At 38.5% G+C, this 22,538-nt stretch overlaps 1 protein-coding gene across 1 annotated transcript in view; it reads right to left on the reverse strand.

The window, feature by feature from the left end:
- Positions 1–22,538, reverse strand: part of CTNNA3 (catenin alpha 3) — a 917,365-nt gene that overhangs the window by 75,025 nt on the left and 819,802 nt on the right. Inside the window, exon 13 of the mRNA XM_073353443.1 lies at positions 17,636–17,728. Coding sequence (XP_073209544.1) covers positions 17,636–17,728 — 93 coding nt within the window. The remainder of the gene's footprint in view (positions 1–17,635; positions 17,729–22,538) is intronic.

The following is a 22,538-nucleotide window of genomic DNA, read 5'->3' on the forward strand; positions in this document are numbered from 1 at the left end:
GATTTTTTCTTCACCAGAATATTCAAACACAAAAGCATCCTGAATACCAACATATAGCGCCCTGCCAAATTCACAGCCATGAAAAACATGTCACAGATTGTGAAATCTGGTCTCCACCCATAAAATCTGGTCTTTTCTGTGCTTTTACCTTATACTATACAGATTTCACGGGGGGGGAGGGGGGGGCAAAGAGACCAGCGTTTCTCAAATTGGGGTTCCTGACCCAAAAGGGAGTTGCAGGGGGGTCGCAAAGTTATTTTAGGGGGGTCACGGTATTGCCACCCTTATTTCTGTGGTGCCTTGAGAGATGGATGACCAGAGAGCGTCGGCTATTGGCCAGGCACCCAGATTGGAAGGCAGCGCCCTGCCAGCATCAGCACAGAAGTAACTGTGGCAATACCATGCCATGCCACCCTTGCTGCTGCCTTCAGAGCTAGACAGCCAGAGAGTGGCGACTTCTGACTGAGGGCCCAGCTCTGCAGGCAGCAGCGCAGACGTAAAGGTGGCAACCACCATACTGTGCCATCCTTATTTCTGCACTATTGCTGGCGGTGGCTCTGCCTTCGGAACTGGGCTTCCAGCCAGCAGCCACCGCTCTCCCCTGCCCAGCTCTGAAGGCAGCACCGCCGCCAGCAACAGCGCAGAAGTAAGGGTAGCAGTACCGCAAGCCTCCCCCCCCCCATAACCTTGTGACTCCCCGCCCCACTTCCTGTTCGGGTCAGGATCCCTACAACTACAACACTGTGAAATTTAAGATTTAAATAGCTGAAATCATGAAATTTATGATTTTTTTAAATCCTATGACCATGACATTAACCAAAATGGACCGTGAATTTGGTAGGGCGCTACTAATATATATCTATGATTGTATTCACACCAGAAATGCACTTGCAGCTATTTTGAAAGCTATTTGTGGTTCAAAGCTGGACAGGGCCCTGTAAAACTGAGTTGGAGGAAGCTCTACTATTCAATTCTTCCTCCCCCCCCCCCATTTAACTGGTTCTGCCACCAGAATTTCTTCTCACTGAGAGAGAACGTGTGCACATGCTACCGTATGGATGTACTGTGATACTCATCTATGTCACACTCATAATGTGATACTCATCTGACCAAATTAACTATTTTTGCTCTTGTAGGCTTCGTTTCCATCCTTAGTTTTTGAAAGATGTGGGGACATCCTTTTATACAAAGCAAGGCCCAGCAACTCAAATCTAGAGCCCTGCAAGTAGCAAGAAAAGCAGAAACCACAGCATTGTTATCCTCATCATACATTGCTACACAAACTAATCAGAAGCCACAAACCATATTACAGGATTCCCTCATAAACTTAGACCAGCGGCAGAAAAGTATCATCATCACAGAGAGCGGAAGTCATAGCTGCCAGTTGCTCCAGGAGCTCTTTTCTGCTTAGCTTCAGTCCCAGTGTGGTCTAGTAACTTAGGCAAGTATGTTGGTCTTTTCAACAGCAAAGTACAGAGGCTCAAGGGAATACAAAGCAATTTTTCCACATGCAGCAAAAGAAATGAAGGATGAAGAAATGCATCGGAAAATGGAGATTCTCCCACCCACCCCTTTTGTCGATTATACATGCATACAGAGATGCAGATGAAAAGAATTGTAACATAATTAAGCTCAATAACAATAAAACAGTGGGTAAAGAGAAATAATTATGACATGCTGCCTGGCCCTAGTACCACTTGCCTACTATTGAGACCAATACTCATACTCTATCTCATCCATTATCTTTGTGGTCCTAACACTGGATGAATCCACTTGGAGCTTAGAGACAATGAGGACAAGCCAAAAGTCCTCCAGACTGTTTCAAAAGGAACACTCTCCACAATCTGATCTGCCACATCCTCCTCCGAGAGAAGTACAGTAGCAGGTTTGGATCAGGCCCCTGCAAATGCACACAGCCATCAAGCCAATAAACTTATGCTCCCATTTGTTAATGTCTCTATCTGCCTGAGGAGGTAAGCGGCAATGGCCTCTTTAAATCCTGGGTCCATGAACAAAAAAAAGCCAAAAGTATAATGTCCTTGAGTATGTATTCATCTGAGGCAACACACAGCACTTTTGAGGGCAGTTCTAGACCTTTGTTGTCGTTTGCCTGATCATACCATGCAGAGAGTTCACATTTTTCTCCAATAGAAAGATCAGTGGAATGCACTGGCTAATATTAGAGTCATCGCTACTGATGAACCTCAGGGCAACTGTCAAAGGCCCTCAGAATGTCACAATATTCTTATATGAAATAAAGTTGTATGAGAGATGGAAAATATACCACAGTTGCCCATTTTTCAGAGTAGCAGCCGTGTTAGTCTGTATTCGCAAAAAGAAAAGGAGTACTTGTGGCACCTTAGAGACCAACACATTTATCTGAGCATAAGCTTTCGTGAGCTACAGCTCACTTCATCGGATGCAGTTGCCCATGTTACCTCTGTAGCTAGAGAGCTTAGGCATTGAGACAATCAAATAAAAAAATACACACAGAGAGCTGACTGCGCCTACGTGCAATTAGGATTGTGCAACTACATACAAATTACTGAGTGTGAATGTGACAGGAGAAAAAATGGATAAAAAGCCGCTAGTGAATATGACTTATGTGTCTTTCTTCCGAAATCATGAAGGAGTCCAGTCTTTTAAAATAAGGGATACATATACACAGCAAAATGTAATCCTCTTTCTTGTTGAAAAGAGTAAAAGAAAAGGTTTAAATGTCCTAGAATTCTCCACACTGGCTTGCCACCTGCCATTTCTCTCTCTCTCTCTCTCTCTCCCTAAAATGCTCCCCAACCTTCATCTTAAGAACTGAGATCCAATAATTCATTTAGGCCCTTATCCTATTTAGAAAAAATTAATTAATCCGATCAGGATTTAAAAAAAAAAACCAGACACTAGCATGTGACTTAGGTAACCAGATTAATGCCTTGAGCAGCAAATCATAAATATTGCATACTCAAATAAACAGTCTTGGGGCTCTGGCTGGGCAGAGGAATAACCATCATATACTTGATTGCAGGATGGGGCCAGAGTGAGTAGTTCACAAACAATCCATTTAGGGTTGCCAATTTTTGTTGGATGTTTTCCTGGAGGTTTCATCACATGACATCATCTTTAATTAAAGATTAATCTTTAATTCCTGGAGACTCCTGGACAAATCTGGAGTGTTGGCAACCCTAAATCCATTGGCTAGAAGTGTTCCAGACAAAGCATTTAATCAGATACAAATTGAGAATAAATATGTACAAATGACTGTGTGCTGACAATTTGAAAACAGAAAAGGGGGCTAAATGTTGTGAGGGAACCCAGCTGGCAGTTTTAGTCCAGTAGGGTTTATCTTGTAGGATGGGGAAGGTGTCGGGGTATGTTTTTATATCTGGGCCATTGAGTCTGAACACAAGGGATCTATGTTGATTCCCCATGTTCCTGTATTTAACTTTTACAGTATGGAAAATTCTGAGCATTTTATATATTTAAATGGTGACTTAAATCTTTAAAGGTTTCTTTTGTTCCTGAAGGGATATTAAGGTATGTCCTACAGCCATCACCACACCCAGAAATATAGCGTAAACTCCTTTTAGAGAATTCTCTGGAAAAGGGATTCTTAGATTGCTTGAACTGCTCAATATCCTGTGAGAGAAAGACTGCCACTCCTATAGTTGTTTCATTAAAATAAATCTTGATTTGATTGCATTTGGTTGATTTCATTTTTAACATCTTCTGGTAACGCAGAGTGCTGGCAGTTAGAAGCTTTTAAGGGCTACCCCCCACCCCCCTTATGAGCAAGATTGTCAGTTAGCAATCTGCCCCAAGTAACATTCAGCATGTAATTGAACTGGCCCAGGAGCACAGCAGGGAACTGACTGTAACTCAGAGTCACAATGTGACCCCAGGTTCCACCTTGCTTCACAGGGAAAATAACCTACCATGAGTCAGTATCAGAAGTAGATTACCTCCCCTGCCCTGCTGACTCAGCAATACTTGCTGGAGCATTAGGAAGAGGTAAAGCCAAGGACCCGTCCACTTCCCAGCTCCAGAAGGAGGGGGAAGTAGTGGCACTGTGCTATTCCCCCCACTCTTCCCCTGGGTTTCAAGCCAGTGCAAACATTCCAAATGTGTCCAGTGTCACCTGAAAATTAACATCTATGGAATTTGTTAAAAAATATGTAAGGTGAAAAGTTACCTTACTTATGTGGGACTCACAAAAATATTGAAAATGTGCTCCCCACACATATTATTCTAAAATACATTTTAAATAAAAAGTCATTAATCTGATAAATGATGAATATTGGCTGCAAGATCTGAAGTTTGTAGTACCAGAAAACCCCATAAACTGCTATGGATTGCGTCACGAAGTGATTTTTTTTTTCCTTATCAGAAAATACTGCATTTCATTTCCACCAGAAAATGCAGGACAACTTACATCAACTAAATAGGAATAATTTTAACGACATCTGTCAGAATGAAGGAAACACAAATGCAGACATGGTTCAGTTACCAGTCTGATGAAAAGAAATCTACAGCTATGTTGAGTAAGTTATTTAAAATTGTGCAGATTAGTTTAGCTGGAACAGAAAGCAGGCTTCCTCCAATCTTGAATTCTGGTTATTCTATCCAACTTCAGTGAGTTTTATCCAACTTCAGTAAAAAATTGAATTCAGTACAAAATAGATACCACAGATGCAGACATTTAGAGAGTTCCTCAGTTTTAAAGCCAACGACTCAGACGCTTACATCCCAAACTGGCAATAGATATGGAAGGCAGCTACTATTGGTATTTCTCACTAGCATAGATCCTTGCTGTTCATAAATCATAGAATCATAGAATATCAGGGTTGGAAGGGACCTCAGGAGGTCATCTAGTCCAACCCCCTGCTCAAAGCAGGACCAATCCCCAATTAAATCATCCCAGCCAGGGCTTTGTCAAGCCTGACCTTAAAAACTTCTAAGGAAGGAGATTCTACCACCTCCCTAGGTAACGCATTCCAGTGTTTCACCACCCTCCTAGTGAAAAACTTTTTCCTAATATCCAACCTAAACCTCCCCCACTGCAACTTGAGACCATTACTCCTTGTCCTGTCCTCTTCTACCACTGAGAATAGTCTAGAACCATCCTCTCTGGAACCACCTCTCAGGTAGTTGAAAGCAGCTATCAAATCCCCCCTCATTCTTCTCTTCTGCAGACTAAACAATCCCAGTTCCCTCAGCCTCTCCTCATAACTCATTTGTTCCAGTCCCCAAATAATTTTTATTGCCCTCCGCTGGACGCTTTCCAATTTTTCCACATCCTTCTTGTAGTGTGGGGCCCAAAACTGGACACAGTACTCCAGATGAGACCTCACCAATGTCAAATAGAGGGGGACGATCACGTCCCTCGATCTGCTCGCTATGCCCCTACTTATACATCCCAAAATGCCATTGGCCTTCTTGGCAACAAGGGCACACTGCTGACTCATATCCAGCTTCTCGTCCACTGTCACCCCTAGGTCCTTTTCCGCAGAACTGCTGCCTAGCCATTCGGTCCCTAGTCTGTAGCTGTGCATTGGGTTCTTCCGTCCTAAGTGCAGGACCTTGCACTTATCCTTATTGAATCTCATCAGATTTATTTTGGCCCAATCCTCCAATTTGTCTAGGTCCCTCTGTATCCTATCCCTCCCCTCCAGCGTATCTACCACTCCTCCCAGTTTAGTATCATCCGCAAATTTGCTGAGGGTGCAATCCACACCATCCTCCAGATCATTTATGAAGATATTGAACAAAACCGGCCCCAGGACTGACCCCTGGGGCACTCCACTTGACACCAGCTGCCAACTAGACATGGAGCAATTGATCACTACCCGTTGAGCCCGACAATCTAGCCAAACTTTCTACCCACCTTATAGTGCATTCATCCAGCCCATACTTCTTTAACTTGCTGACAAGAATACTGTGGGAGACCGTGTCAAAAGCTTTGCTAAAGTCAAGAAACAATACATCCACTGCTTTCCCTTCATCCACAGAACCAGTAATCTCATCATAGAAGGCAATTAGATTAGTCAGGCATGACCTTCCCTTAGTGAATCCATGCTGACTGTTCCTGATCACTTTCCTCTCATGTAAGTGCTTCAGCATTGATTCTTTGAGGACCTGCTCCATGATTTTTCCGGGGACTGAGGCGAGGCTGACTGGCCTGTAGTTCCCAGGATCCTCCTTCTTCCCTTTTTTTAAAGATTTAAATCATATAATGTAGCCAGGCATTGGAGTTCTTGACCTCTCAGGGAGTCTCCCTGATGTCTATTCTATAGAATTGGAAACTCTTAACTACAAGTCAAAACAAAAATTTCTGTACTGTCAATTGAGCCAGTATTTTAAATGATAAATTGATTATCAAAGTGTCAATTGGAAATCATTTTTAAAATATACCATATTCAGACCAGAAATTAGATTATCTCCAAAAGATGGGGAAGTGGTACTCTCACCATGCTCTCACTTATAACACTTTGGTTTCTTAATTGTTTTATAAGTTTATGGACTCAGCCCAACACGCCAGGTCTACATTATCACAGCCAAAATGGGAAAATACTCCAGCCATTGGATACAGTATGCATGTTTATCAGGTATAAAAACCATTCCAAGATAAGGAAAGACAGTTGTATGAGTTACCCTTCCCTTCAGAATTAAAGTAACTCAAACACTGATTTTAAAGAGAACAATATGACTTCTGCAGGCTGGCTGGCCTTGATGTGAATAATTTTTTAACTGAATCAGCTGAAAACAGTGAAGGACCAAATAGTCCCATGCATACTGAGAACATCATTACCAAAATGATGTGTTGGATGCCTGCATGCCAAACCCATTACAAAATAATTTCTTTTACATTATTTCTGGGTAAGGTTTTTGCATAGGAATCAGATTCTTGCAAAAAATTACCCTGAAATTCTCTGTGAAATTATTACAGCCAGTCAAAAACTCAAATCAATGAGCTGGACACTCTGGCGTATGCAAGCCATTTTGCATTGCTCCACTGGCACAAAGCACTTTTAAGCATGAATTCAGCTATTAAAAGGGTAGATGAGACGCACCATAGATGCTCCCGTGCTCCCTCCCGTGCCTGTGACCAGTACAGAGGGGCATATCCAGCCTAGTCCTGTTATGATCCCTGGCTGCCATAAAGGTTTCTCAGAACCATTGGAAGTCAGCGTAACTGGAGCAGCCTTTAGGTGACTGGACTAATGCCAGGATGACCCAAAGCTTGTGGATACAAAAGGCAGGCTTAAAGCCAATTTTGCATCACTTTCCTAAACTGTACCGAGCACTCCTTCAGCTGCAGCCGAGGATCTAAGTCAATATCATCATAGGTTGAAAAAACAAGTGGTTCTTAGACTATTATAAAAATAATTAAAAGAAAAGAATATTGTCCTGGAGGTGTTACTGGAAAGCAAGCAGCAGGACAGGCACTCTACACAGATACCCTGAGGTCCAAGAATCCTTGCAGAACTTTGGCCTCCATGGTTCTGAGCTCATAGATCCCTTTCATCCCACTACTAACCTTCCCTTCTCTCAAAGTGAATGATGTGGTGTAGCTATTGCATAGTCACTCACATTTAAGTAATGGATCTATCTTCTAATATGGTGACAGTTATTACAAAACTGTGGTTACACTGCAATTACAATATAATTACACTGTGGTTATTCTTGTTTATAACAAATTACCACTAATTCATATAACTGGAAGGTTAAGAAGGTGGCTGAATTACTTATATTATCCTTTTGGTTTTATAAGTAATTCATGTACTTTTGGAATCCACATACATGACGTAGATTTTATTTACACTGTGATTACTCTGTCACACAGTTAATTTTCCTAGTTATATGAATTACTAGCAATTATAGGTTTCATAAAGCATATCCATGGTGTAATTACAGGCACCAAATTAGAAAGTGTAACTGACAATTTTATGTAGTATTTTCAATGTTTGTTTTAAAATGTAAAAAAGCATGAAACTGACCAAATATACGGGCAGATCAAAATCATGATAAGATCTTTGTAACTGAGGAACTTGGTGTTTGTTTGTGACTGGGGAGCTCTACTAACTGAAAATAATGCAAGAAATTAAATGGAAAGAAAGGAGAGCAAGGGGTAAAGAGGGAAAAGGGATCAAAAGCAGGAGAGTACTGTCCATTTGACATAGCAAATATGTAACTATCATATTTCTTATCTTCTATCAGCTGATGGAGAGGTCTAACACTCCCAGCCCACAGTTTTAATAATGTTTGAGTCTAGGAATGGAGAGCCATGTTTAGCAACCATAAAAAAGAGGAGATTTTAATAGGAGAACCATGAGGTATGATGTTTTGCTTGTGCATTCAGAGTAACGTTTTCCAAGTGGAATATGACAATTTATTCACTGGAACGAAGTGACCAAGGAAAATCATAAAATGCTATCCCGCTGACCTTGATTTTTCTTTAAGCTCTCTGATACTGCACTGAAAACATATGTAGCAACAAACCCAAAATTACATCCACAGCTTTTTAAGTGTGGTGTTGTCAAGGTTCCTCCCCTACTCTGAACTCTAGGGTACAGATGTGGGGACCGGCATGAAAACCTCCTAAGCTTACTTTTACCAGCTTAGGTTAAAACTTCCCCAAGGTAGAAATTAATTTTACCCTTTGTCTTTGGAATATCCACTGCCACCACCAAACTCTAACTGGGTTTACTGGGAAACGTAGTTTGGACACGTCTTACCCCCCAAAATCCTCCCAACCCTTGCACCCCACTTCCTGGGAAAGGTTTGGTAAAAATCCTCACCAATTTGCATAGGTGACCACAGACCCAAACCTTGGATCTGAGAACAATGAAAAAGCATTCAGTTTTCTTACAAGAAGACTTTTAATAGAAACAGAAGTAGACAGAAGTAAAGGAATCACCCCTGTAAAATCAGGATGGTAGAAACCTTACAGGGTAATTAGATTCAAAACATAGAGAATCCCTCTAGGCAAAACCTTATGTTACAAAAAAGACACACAGACAGAAATAGTCATTCTATTCAGCACAATTCTTTTCTCAGCCATTTAAAGAAATCATAATCTAACACATACCTAGCTAGATTACTTACTAAAGTTCTAAGACTCTATTCCTGGTCAATCCCCAGCAAAAGCAGCATATAGACAGACACACAGACCCTTTGTTTCTCTCCCTCCTCCCAGCTTTTGAAAGTATCTTGTCTCCTCATTGGTCATTTTGGTCAGGTGCCAGCGAGGTTACCTTTAGCTTCTTAACCCTTTACAGGTGAGAGATTTTTCCTCTGGCCAGGAGGGATTTTAAAGGGGTTTACCCTTCCTTTATATTTATGACAGGTGTGATTTTGCATCGAGATACAATGTAAAGGTAAATGTGAAATAACGATTTAAATTTAAAATCTGCTGTGATGAAAGTGCAGATTTATTTTGCCCAACAAATGAAAGCAAGTTTTTATTACTTCCATAACAAGCACAAATAGTTGCAAACTTCTTCACTACAGTAAAAAGATAATGGTGTTAGTAAGTTGAGAGTGGTGATGGGGAACCATCTTGCTCACATTTTGGTTCTTTTACAAAAGAAAATATTTTTTTAAAATAAAACTCAGTTAAATATATTGGTTAGCCTGTTTTTCTGTGATATTTGGGTAACTTCAAAGAGGGTATTATCTGCTGACTTCTGAGAGGTTTAGCCTTATTGTTATCCACCTCATTAGTCATAATACTAGGGATGGGCAAACTGGCATATGACAAATAAAACTAGGCTTTCATTGAATCTGACCATCTTTAAGTTTCAGATCAGTTTGGTGTCATAGATTCACACAGTGTATGACTACTTTCCAAAGCCATTGCTTTTCAGGACACAGCGTGTAATCTGTACTTTAATTCATGCAGATCAGAGGACAGCAATTCCATTTTGTGGCAACTTTTGAAGTTTCACAATTTGTTTTCACTCCTCTGTGGAAAAAAACCCAAACCTTTCAAATGTTTTCTCAAAAACATGTGTGTCCATAGCTTAGTGGTTAGGGTGTTGCCCTGGGATATGGGAGATTCAAGTCCCTGGTCTCCCTGACTCAGAGCAGAGTTTTTTATCCCAGGTCATTCTATATCGTGCATAGCAGGATCTCCCATATCCCAGCCCAGTACCCTAGCCTCCCATCAATAGAGTCAGTCTCTCTCTCTCTCTCTGATGAAAATTCTGTGGAAAGTGGTTCATCTGTGCAAAACACTTCAGTAAAACCAAATATTTAGGCAAAAAAGTTCTAACCAGCTCTAATTGTAAGTTACATTCTTTCTTCCTAGATGTATGACCATAAATTTGGCTGCATTCAAATGTAGGTTTTTCAGATATGCACAGCTTACCAAGTACACAGGTATGTATTTGGTAAAGGTTACTAACACAGATATGTGTTTTGTATGCAAGACTCTAGTGAATATTTTTCTGAGCATAGTACACAGTGTGGCAAGGGATTGCTCTTATAACAGATAACAAAAGTCCTGTCCGCTATCTCTTAATTAAAAGTCTTATTTTTTCTAGTATGTGTACAGCCATAAGGTTTTTTGACAAAGAAATACTACATAGAAATCTGAAGATTCAAGAATTCATAGAAGAAAGAGTACAGAGTGTATTTTCATCGGTTGTAACTAGAGTCAGAGGGGAGGGATGGTTATTGACTGGGCACTAGGGGAACACAGAACATGGGTAGTTATGCTGGAAGCAAAATGGACAGAGCAGCACACAGCTTTTAATAAAGTTCCCCTTGTTCAACATAATGTGCAGTTAGCTTCACTCTTTGCTAATAAAACATGGTGGCAGAATCTGAGTTTTGAGTTCTTTTAAGTGCAGGAGCTGACAGCATGAGCAATGCAACTTGTTCTGTAGCCTCCCCAGTGGACTTTGCAGGCACAGTCTTAGCCCAGCAATGGACCTGGTAGAAGGAGGAGTTCGAGCTATACACAGACTTGGCCATACAGGAGAACAACAACAGCTGGAAAGTAAAACAGTATTTTTTACTTTACTGGAAACAAGGCACCACCTCACCACTGCCTCAATCCTCACAGCAGTCATAGGAGACCTATTGCCTCCCAAAGTGGAATAAAACTATGGAATGAAACATAGTTTTCATTACAGACCACTCCAAAGGGGAGGGGACAGACCCCTGAGACATACTGACTGCTACCTGTAATTCTGGGGACTTGACAGACTCCTTAATTTGGGACGAGGATACTCTGCAGCAGTTAGGATCACCACCTACAGGAGCAGCTGTTCCAGGAAGGTGATCTTGAATTAGACAGATGCTTAGACATGTGGCATGCAGCAGAAGCCTCAAGAGAAAGGATGAAAGTCACAAGAGGCACAACTCCCCCAGAATTATATCCAGTGAGACTACAGCAAAGGAGACAGGTGGTCAGGCTTCCATATCCATAGTAAGATGCATTTAATGTGGGAGCCAGCAAGAGCAGGAAAAGAAGAAGTGCCGCACACTTGGACAGCTTTACAAGGAATGTGGCAAGTTGAACCATTTCCCCTTTGTAAGCATGTTGAGTTTTCTGCTTCTTGCAATATCATCTTAAATATCTATTTTGGGGGTCTTTTTACAGTGACAGAATCTCTCTCAACATGTAATAATTAATTTCCTTTAAAACTCTGTGTCAAAAGTGTTTTGTGTGTTGGAACAAAACTGAATATTTTGACAGTCCCAGAAGATGGGTATGAAGATTGGTACATTCTGAATTCATTTTGCTGGTAATTACTGGAGTGTAAAAAAGTATCTGAATATTAGAGTATTAAAAAAATTGGTGGGGGAAGTATTTTTCCCATCTCTTTTTAGCTTTCCCCACTTTTTCCATTGCAGAGGTAGACGGAATACAAATGGAGAGAAAGTAGCAGTTTTCCCACTTTTTAAAAAAAATCAAAATTTTTCATTTTGAAATTTCATAGAAAATGAAAAAGCCAAAAATGTCATCATTGACAAAATACTGTTTCTCAATAAAATAACTTAAAATTGAATTTTTTTGACCAGCCCTAATGAGTATATTCCACTGAAATTTGGTTTAAATGATGAGGGGAGGGGAAAAAAAAACAACCAATGTGAGAATAACAGAAAGTTTAAAATAAGTAACCATCACAGTATTTTAACCTGAACCTCCTTCATGTCCCTGTGTGTTCATGACATCGATTACGGATTCCATTCTTGCACCACTTTACACATTACTTTTTAACTTAGCACACTCTGTTTATCTAATTTTAGCCATCTCCCTTATACTGCCCTGCTAATGTGATTCAGCCCTATCCTGGAGGAGACTTACTTCAGGAGTGAGAAGTTAGTTTAGCTTCCATGCCACCATTGCCCATTCTTTCAACTGCTGAGCTCACCAAGATGGATTCCAGTAAGTGACAACTTTTGTACTATTTATGATGTAGGCAGGTATCCAGCCACAAAGAATCAGATTGAGGTCACCAAACTCATTTTGCACAGGAAACTGAACAGCTACCACATAATAGCACCCTTTAAAAATGCCAAGCCTGGGCGAGATTTTAAACCCGAAGATGAAAGGCTACATATCACATTGCTAATGCCCTGAGCCATCCAATAACTCCAGTCCCTTCCTTTACTGAAATTATGAGAACATATGAATTATGCAGGGAAATGTGATACTGCTGATGAATCATTGTTCTTGATAGGGATTATTGTGCTCTGTATTAAACATTAAAGCCACTATTAGCAGAAGTACTTAAAATTACAGAAGAAAGTTATTGGCACTATGCCCTGAATTCTTGTCATTACGCTTTCAAGATTCTGTGTTGCTTCTGGCAAAATTAAACCTATGACAGGTTTTTGGGTTTTTTTAATGACTTTTTTTACTTATGAAGATACCAAAATCTTCCCATTAACACAGTTGGGCCAAAAAAAAAAAAGCTAATCTAAATGAAAATAACAATGTATGTTTTATATAAAGAATGTTTTAGATAATTCTTTGTTACCTGAATATGAATAGTTGACATATTTAATGATAAATTGATTTCTATTGTTGCTATTGCTTTGTGTGTCAAAACGTGATGCAAGTACCTTTAGATTTTGTCATTGAATTACACAATGTTTTCTGTTGTTGTCGTCACCATCATCTCTGTTGCATTTGGTAAATGTTTAATGGAATTCTGGTCCAGGTTGGATTTTTTTAAGCTTTTTGTATGAATAAAAATCTTATAAATGCTTGTCTATTTTTCCTTTATTACAGTTACATAATAGTAATTTAAAAGATGAATACAAACTTTAATTTAAAAAGAATGTGTAAACCTTAAATAGGCACAATTCTTTACATTGAATGTAGATCTCACATGTGAAACAAGCTAACAAATAAAAAGTTTATGGATTTTCTCATTCACAATATTGCACACAATGCGTTAACTTTTCATTGGCTCCCAATGGCTGTGCAAACAAAACAAAGGACAAATTCATATAGAGAGACAGGTGGACTCTGGAGCACCCTATCTGAATGCATTCAAGAAGAAAGCAGTGTAAAAGAAACTCTGAGACTAAGAGTGGGCATGGAGTTACCTGAGAGAAAGCATAACTTTTGCTTCAGTCTTTTGTAAAATGATTTCTGTGTGCACTGAAACACTGCATTTTTGATGTGAATAAAATCACAATTTTTAAATTAAATTAGGTACTTTTATCTTCCCTAGCCTCTTCATAACAGATGTTTAAATATGAGTGTTCTCTTTGTCATTATATATATGACATAATTAGTCTCAGTATCTGATCATGATGGCATGCATTTCTTCCAAAAAAATGACTGCAAGGCACTGAGAATTTTCATTCAGATAACCATAGATCTATAAGAAGACAACTTTGTGCCTGGTGGACCAGATGCTCATGTGAAATGGACTGGCATAGTTCCATTGACTTCAGTGAAGCTGTACCAATCTACACCAGCTCAGGATCTGGCCCCATGTCTTTCATTCAAGGGTGTAAAATTGTTTTTACAAACATTTAATGGTTATTATTTTCTGTAATTTCTCAAAGATCTTAAAACATTTTACCAAGTTAAATTAAACCTCAGAAAAACCTGTTGAGGTACTTGTGAGTATTGCTCCACTCATTTCACAGATAGGTGAGCGAAGGGAAAGAGGAGTGCAATAACTTTCCAAAGGCCACATAACGAGTCTGTGACAGAGTCAGGAATATAATCCAGAAGTCAATACCCAGTCCCCTGCTCTCAACACTAAACTCCACTCTCTCCTCCTGGTTTCTGAAAGAGTTACAAATAATAACTAATACCATTTATAAGGTCTCCATATCTATCAAGGATGAGAAATGAAAGACATAATTTTGACCTTATTAGAGCTTTTCGCTGTAGTGATGTCTATCCCTACTCTGAATACTCTGCATCGTGCACTGTTTGCTAGTGAATATGCAGCTTCAGTCACAGTGGCTGATGTATAGCAGATTTTTTCCTACCCTATTGATTAAATACAACATGATTAATAGAGAAGTGAAATAAGACAGGTAATTTCAAAGGGGCCTGCTTGCTGGTGGAAACACACAGACTGGCATGGAGGAATTTACATAAAATAAATCATTGCTCTCTTGAATGCACAAGTCAAGTCAGGACTGCTGTTATGCTCAAGGACAACTGATTTTGAGACTAATATGTACATATAAAACAAATTCTCAATGTGGAAATATCAGTCAGAAAGAGATCAAAGAGTAAGCAAAAGCTACTCTGAACTCATGTAATGGAGTCCTTATAACGCAATCACTGCACTGTAAACTGTCTTTTAAAGATACAGGTTAGAGATACAGTGTTTGTCAATAGTCTCTGGGTAGGTCTATATTGCAGTTATGGGATGTGATTGCAGCTCCAGTAGACATACCTGAGCTAGGTTGCTTGGGTGGGCCCCAGAGCAGTGAAACCACAGGAGCCTGTGCATTAGCATGAGCTGTAAAAGCTCGCCTGGGCAATTTACTCATGTGCCTAGCCTGGGCTGGAGCATGAGCTGCTGCAGCTTCACTGCTCTGGGACCCGAGCTAGCTTTAATCTATGTCTACTCAAGTGGCAATCACAGCCTGCAATAGACATACCTTCTGATTTGTAGCTAGGCTTAGATATTTGGTTGCTTCTTTCTTATACAGGTAAACATCAAGTGTAAGGAGGGTCAATAAATAAAAGATTTTGTGTACTGGTCTTCTCCCCTCTCAGTTCACATTTTTTTCTCCACACCCTTAATTTAGAATAACTGAAGCTTGCTACACAATTTTTGTGACAGTCTTTGTTGTTCCACACTATAGTATAAAGTTTGATTTAATACCACTCCATGGGAGATGGCTTTTGCATTATTTGGGGCATTTGTTTTTAAAAAATGAAAGATATGCTGGAAGGAGTGTGGCAATTTTTCAGAAATTAATGACTAACCCTATAAAGAGACCTACTTCACACCTAGACTCTGTCGGGTCTGAGTGCAGTAACGCATCCCAAACCAATAAACCTCAACTATTTCTCATATTTGTGACTTATTGACAACTGGACGTTTTTAAACATTTATTTAAAAATGCTTATGTCAAGATTTATGTTAGCCTGAGACCTTCAAGGACTGGTCTGAGGTATTTTGTTTGTTTGTTTTGTTAACAGACAAAACATGTGGATAGTATTTTAGAGAATGACCTTGCTTTCCTTAGCTACAATAGAATTTTTTAGCTTGTAATAGGGAGGAAGTATGGTAAATATTTCTAGGCATAATTTAGATTGAAAAGGGCAGCTGTTATATCTTACTTGCCAACTGTATTTATTGAGTAATAACTTTGTAGGAGATAATCTTTCACACAGTAGTTACATTTCTCACACTATGGTTTAAGAATCAATTGATAATTAATTATCGTGTAACTGAACCTGGGGAATTAAGCCATTTTGGTCCCGCAATGTTGCTTTCCAAAAAACAAGCAAAACCATACTATTTAGATGAAGGGCACCTTGTAGTGATTTGCCAAGGGCTACATAATATTGCATGCTGCTGCCCTGATAAAGGATTTGGTCAAACTGAAATTAGCCTTGGTCAGTTAAAAAGCAGAGATTGTTGAGGCTGAAGACCCTGGTGATGGGAGCTGAAGTCACTCCCTAGCGCCTTCGCACCAAACAGAAACTGAAGAGATTTTTAGATCCAGACAGAAAGTATGGCTCGGGGGTGTGCCCGGATGGAACGCCTACTCAAGTGTTATGAAAATTTGTGTTAAGGGGATGAGTTTTCTCTTGCTTCACCCCCCACACCCCAAAATAAAGAAAAAAAGAAAAAAAAAGAAAGGTTCAAGATCTTAAAATTTTACTAAAATGAAAATCAATATTTCAAGGGGAGTAAAATCACATTGAACAAACTGGCCAAAATTTTCATGTGTATTTTCCTGAAAAGCTTTTTCTCCAACTTTATCCAGTTCTCTCAATGAGACCTAGGCAAAATGGTACCATTTATTAGGCACTGGTATTCTACTTAGAAAGAAAAAATACATCCAATAACACTGCAATTCTTTTTTAAAAAGTGTCAGTTTAACTTTTTTCACCACAGGCCTAGTAAATACTTTCCTAGATTAACAATAGTTTTCTAATTTTTAAAGGTAGATTTGCAGTCAGTTATCCACTATACCTGAATTAATTCAAACAATTCCTAGTAAATTTGTATGACAACTATGATTATTAACTCTTTATGACTATATTGTGAAACACTTACAGTTGGACTACTTGTGAATGAGAGTAATCTAATCCTTAATTATCACATTTAAGAGCTTGACTTGACCGCATGCTGCCCCAAAAGTTTATTTTTTAAATTTATTTTAAAAATTATTCATTTATAATTAAAGCTGGTCAAAAACAATGTATTAAAAATTTTGTGGAAAATGCAGTATTTTTTGTTTTGTTTTTTGTTTCTTGTTTCATTCAAAATTTTCACTGATTTTTTATGTTTATAAAAAGGCTAAATATTTTTGATTATCAAAAACAAAAAAATAAAAACACTGCTGGAAAATGTAAATTTTCTTGTGAAATCCATTTTTAAATTACGGAAAGGTTTCATAACTATTTTTACTAGATCTATTTATTATTTCTGTTATAATAGTATTATATTAGTTGTCGAAGAACTTACTCCTTCCTCAGGAAGTAATCCCATTATGCACACATTGGTGCAGCTAAGCCTGTAACCAAGTCCTTTTTGTGCTGCAGGGCTGTTTTTGTTCTATATAGAAGTCATATTTTGGATACAGTGCATCACAAACTTAAAGCACAAATAAAACCGGAATGCCAAAATACATGGTTAACCGAACCTTGGTTAGGCAAACTCAAAGATTATTAAACTTTAGCAAGTTGAATTCTACATAGGTATGTGTTTATGTGTAAGAAGTTGCCTGGCTGGTTTAAATCTTCAAAGGATATTTACAACTTAATCAGGTCTGTCTTTGTCACTTAAATACATATATATTTCAGTTCTAAGTCCCATGCATATTTTCAAAAATGTATTAAGAGGGCAACAACATTCTGATGATTCACTTCCTGACATAAAATTGCTTCGCAGGAACAGCAATACAATAGGTTAGGGTTTTTTTGTTACCTTCTCCAAACTGCTTTTTATTAAACTAGTCTGATACATACCCTGTCAGTTTTCCCTTCAGTTTGAACACTGGTACGACTGTGTGCATCGTAGTCTTCTTCAAGGTCCGATATATCTTCCAATTCCTCTGGCGTCTAAGAGAAAAGTATGACAAAAATGATGTTATTCCATTTTATAGTTAGCAACTGTAATATTAGAAAACATCAAAAATATAAGAAAAGGAGTACTTGTGGTACCTTAGAGACTAACCAATTTATTTGAGCATGAGCTGTAGCTCACGAAAGCTCATGCTCAAATAAATTGGTTAGTCTCTAAGGTGCCACAAGTACACTTTTCTTTTTGCGAATACAGACTAACACGGCTGTTACTCTGAAACCTATCAAAAATATATTAAACCTGTCCTAAGTGTCCACTTAAAAGACCAACAGAGCTGTGCTATTAGTAAATGTTAAAAAAAAATAGTCTGAAAAAAATTGGATTATATCATAATAGCCATTTTATGGTCGTGGGTTCTATTTTGGAGAAGACATTTAGTAAACTGTCTGTGTTTACATGTATTCTAGTCTGGCATTATTGCTACTAGAAAGAATATATTACAGGGAACCCCTATATGATCAGAGATGGATGAGATTTAGCCAGCATTTTCATTAATAAAAAGTAAAAATTTTAATTTCTCTTCACTTCAAAGAAATAACTATGCCATCCACCCATTGCTACACAAGGAGGAGAGGAATTGCCATACTGGATCAGACCAGTGGCCCATCTAGCCCAGTAACCTGTCAGTAACAGTGTCCACATGAGGTACTTAAGAGGAAGGTAGACTATTGTGAAATAACTTGCCCAAAGAGGAAGTTTCTTCCTAACCCCCCCATCAATTAGTGCTTGGCTTATGCCCAGAAACATCAGGGTTTGTATCATTTATTTTTCTTTTAAAAAAAGTTATTATCCTATCTAATGTAACTCTGAATGTTCTCATTATCTAACTAAATGTCCAACCCCTTTTTGAATCCTATTGAACTTTTGGCCTCAGAGATACCAAGTGCCATGGGTTAATTATGCACTGTGACAAAGAGCATTTCTTTTTATCAGTTTTGAATTTGTTGTCTTTTGGTTTTATTGAATGTCTCCTAGTTACTGCATTATGAGAAAGGGCAAATAGGAGACCTCAATTTGCCATTTCTAGAGGATTCATTTTGTATATCGCTACAGATTCCCTCTTACTCTTCTCACCTGTAGTCTAAATAGGCCCAATATTTTAAATTTCTTTTCACTGGGAAGCCTTTTCATGTATCTAAAAATTTTTGTTGCCTATATTTGAACTCCTGTATTTCTACCATATCCTTTTGTAGATGGAGTGGCCAGAACTGAACAGAATATTGCATGTAAGAGTGTAGCTTTGAGTGCGTATATGTGTATATATATATATAAAAATAACATTACCTTTTAATAATTTTTTAAACTATTGGTGGACCCTGAGAAGCAGTTTTTATAGCAGAGATATCCACAATGCACACCCAAGTCTTTTTCCTGAGTGAAAAAGAGTTCATTCTAGCTATGTTACACTCTTAATGGTCACGCTTGCACTAATATCTGAGTACCTCGCAAGCTTTAATTTATTTATCCTCTTAACACACCTGTGAGGTAGGGAAGTATGATTATTCCTATTTTACAGATGGGGAACTGGGGGCACAGACAGGCTAAGTGTCACAGAGGAAGTCTGTAACAGATCTGGAAACTGAACTCAAGTCTCCTGAGTGGCAGGCTAGCACCTCAACCACTGGACCAATCTTCCTCTCATTGTAGAGCCCACCAATGTATATAGGTAATTCAGATTCATCCCTCAGCCAGCAACCACTCAATGGGACAGTAACGCACAGCCCCTCTGTAATGCCAAGAAACAGGTTCCACAGGAGTTATGTGCAGTGAAGAGTAAGTTTAGACTGGGCTATTGGGTAACAAAGCATTTGCTTGCAGAATTATGTGGCTGCACAATTGCTTCTTCCCTGCCCCCTCAGTCGTACACTATGCAAGCACACTCTCCCCTGCCCTGGCTCCTTAAAATGTCACCTCAAGGACTTCCCAAATTGTCTGTAAAACATCAAGCTCTTTTGTACAAAGCAGGGAACTAGAAATCCTCCTCTTGTTCCGTGTGACTCTGCTTCTGTGCTAGTGTTGGAAGTAGGGGTGCTGGGAATGCTGCTGCCGCACCCCAGGCTTGAAGTGGTTTCCATCTTTTACAGGGTTTACAGTTTGGTTCAATGGCTCTCAGCACCCCCATTATACAAATTGTTCCAGCACCACCGGCAGTTTACAGCTGTTGTATGTGCTGGGAAAGAATGTGATTTCCCTTCCCTCTCTCCTTTCTCAAAATGCCCCCCAAATTCTCTCCCTGTGTTCTCAATATCCTCACCCCTGAAAATACAGGGGATGCTCAGAACTAGAGTTCTGATTTCGGCCCATCTTTAGTGCAAAAACAGATTGCTCCTGCTCAGAGCTGTCATTTTGTAGAGTGATGTAAAAATCCCAAATTTGGAACTGATTTGGACACATCAGTTTCTGAGCAACAGTAATTACAATGCTCACCTCCACATGGTAGTAGCCATTTTATATATGTCCCAGATCCCTTAAACTCCCACTGTGGCTCTCTCTCTCTCCCTCCACTCAGTCTCCTGCTCTGAAGACCCCTACTTTTCTCCCTTTGTCCTTTTACTCAATCCTTTGTTTACTACCCAGGTAACTCAGGCCATGTGCATAAATCCTGAATTATACCCCAAATAATCCAGCAAATAAAACAATATGGATGTGGCTGCAGAAAAACTCTAAAAAACAAAAAAACAAATGATAAGTTTTGCTGTTTTATGGTACCAGTCCAAAGAAACCATGTAAGCAAATAAAAACATGAAATTCATGTGATTGTGAAGTGTACAGGATTAGACATTGGCTGTGAAAATGAGCTGGAGAGCACTGTAATTATAGAAAAGAGATTTCTGTTGGTGCACTCCAATTTACATTAATAAAAACAGAGACTCTGGGACAATGCACATTATGTGCATATATCTGGGACATCCACATCTATGGACGATATATCCATTATGAAGAGATTAATACAACTGTAAGAGTACTTGCCTGAACTAACTCTATAGTTTCAGTCAGAAAGAAATATTGGTATTTTTTGTATGTATAGATCAAGCACTACCCTAAAATTTAATCTTTGTCAGATGCCCAAAATGAACTACACAAAGGAATGAATTTCATCCAATATACAAAACAATGTTTCTAGGAGATAAGTTACCTGGATCTAGTATAGAGTTTGATACCAGTAAATTGCAAGCTTTGGAAAACGTGTCCAGATATAATAATTAAACAATATTTACAGCCTCTACTATGTATGATCAACTGTTCAGGCAAATATGATTGTAAAGCCTACAACATTTAAGACTCTTCATTTGTAAAATAAATAAATAAAATATGAATGGTTACAGTGAGCCAGAACGCTCGGAGGATTGGTAATATGTTGTGAAGTCTTTTAGCTTTAGGCCACAGGTTAGACTTCTGTATAAGTTAATAATAACTAAAAGTTGTTACCATCTAAAAGCTGTTTGACAGCCCACAGTGTGAACTAAGTCAGATTCTTAGTGGACATATCTCCGTTCAAGAAAAACCGCCAGCACTAGAGTTAGAACTAATTGAGACCCTAGTAGGCAGTCTAGGTAAAGAGGCCAAGAATTGAAGAGCATAAAAAACAAACTACCATTTAGCTCCCCAAAATTACATTGGCTGGCATAAAGACAGGCAGAAGTCAATCCTAGAGCTGTACGAATAACTGATTTTTTGGTTTGCTGGAAGTTCTGAAAAATTGAAAATAGTTCATTTTCAGTTGATTTGAAACTATATTTTTAATTTGTCTTTGGTGAGTCAAAATGTAAAAAAATAACGTTTTTCATTGAATGAAATGTTTCGTTTTCATTTCAAGCTTTTACAAACTTTTTAAATAAAACTGAAGGAAATTTCAAAATGACAAGTTTCAAATGGAAAAATTAAAATGTTTCCATTTCAAAAATGTACAAACAATGGCTTTTTTATTTTTAATGGTTTTTTTTCCAACCATAACAATGACAAAAAGTGGACATGAATTCAGAAAATGTTATGGTGGATCCAAATCTGCATTTTCTGCCAAAAAAACACATTTGGCCAAAAATTTTTATCTAGATCAAGTCAGTCCTCATCTAGTTTTAAGGTTCATAACAACCAAACAGGGCTAGAAATAATTCTCCCATTCCAAAATTATGAGACTTGTGTTTCTTCTAGTAAAACACAAGATATTGGACCTTACATTTACTACATTAAGTATAGAAAGCTATTGTAAATAATTTTGAGATTTTTCTAAACATTAGTTAATTTTTTTTCTCCACCTCTGACGACTGTACAATTGGACTCATGGTAGAAAGGCAGCATGGCTTTATAAGTGAAAGAAATAAAAATGTACCTATAAAAATGTTTGAAAGTCAAACATTTCCCAAATAGTTTTTCTGTAAAATATATGGAAATAGCAGAATACTTGGTTGTGTGGTATAACGGTTTTACTGGCATGAACTTGAAATGGTCTCATTACTCACAAGCGAGCTATTTAGATCATCCCAAATGACTTTTAGTAAAGCCTTTAAAACACACCAAACCATCATGTATTCTCTACATGCCACACATTTTACAGAAAGACTATTTCAGAAATATTTGAGAGAGTTTTTCAAAATTTTATGGGTGCTATTTTTCATTTTTCTCTATAGCCAAACTTACTTAGTATCATAAGCCTAAGTGTAGAGGCCTTGGAGGGTGAAGGGTAGAGGAAATGACATTTATTTAAGAAATCTCTAAATAAAATATACCCTGAAAAAGGTTTTCTATATATTATAATATCACACTTCAGATCCATTCAGCACCTTGGGA

This window comes from Lepidochelys kempii, chromosome 7 (genome assembly GCF_965140285.1).
Source record: "Lepidochelys kempii isolate rLepKem1 chromosome 7, rLepKem1.hap1, whole genome shotgun sequence".
Classification (NCBI taxonomy): Eukaryota; Metazoa; Chordata; order Testudines; family Cheloniidae; genus Lepidochelys; species Lepidochelys kempii.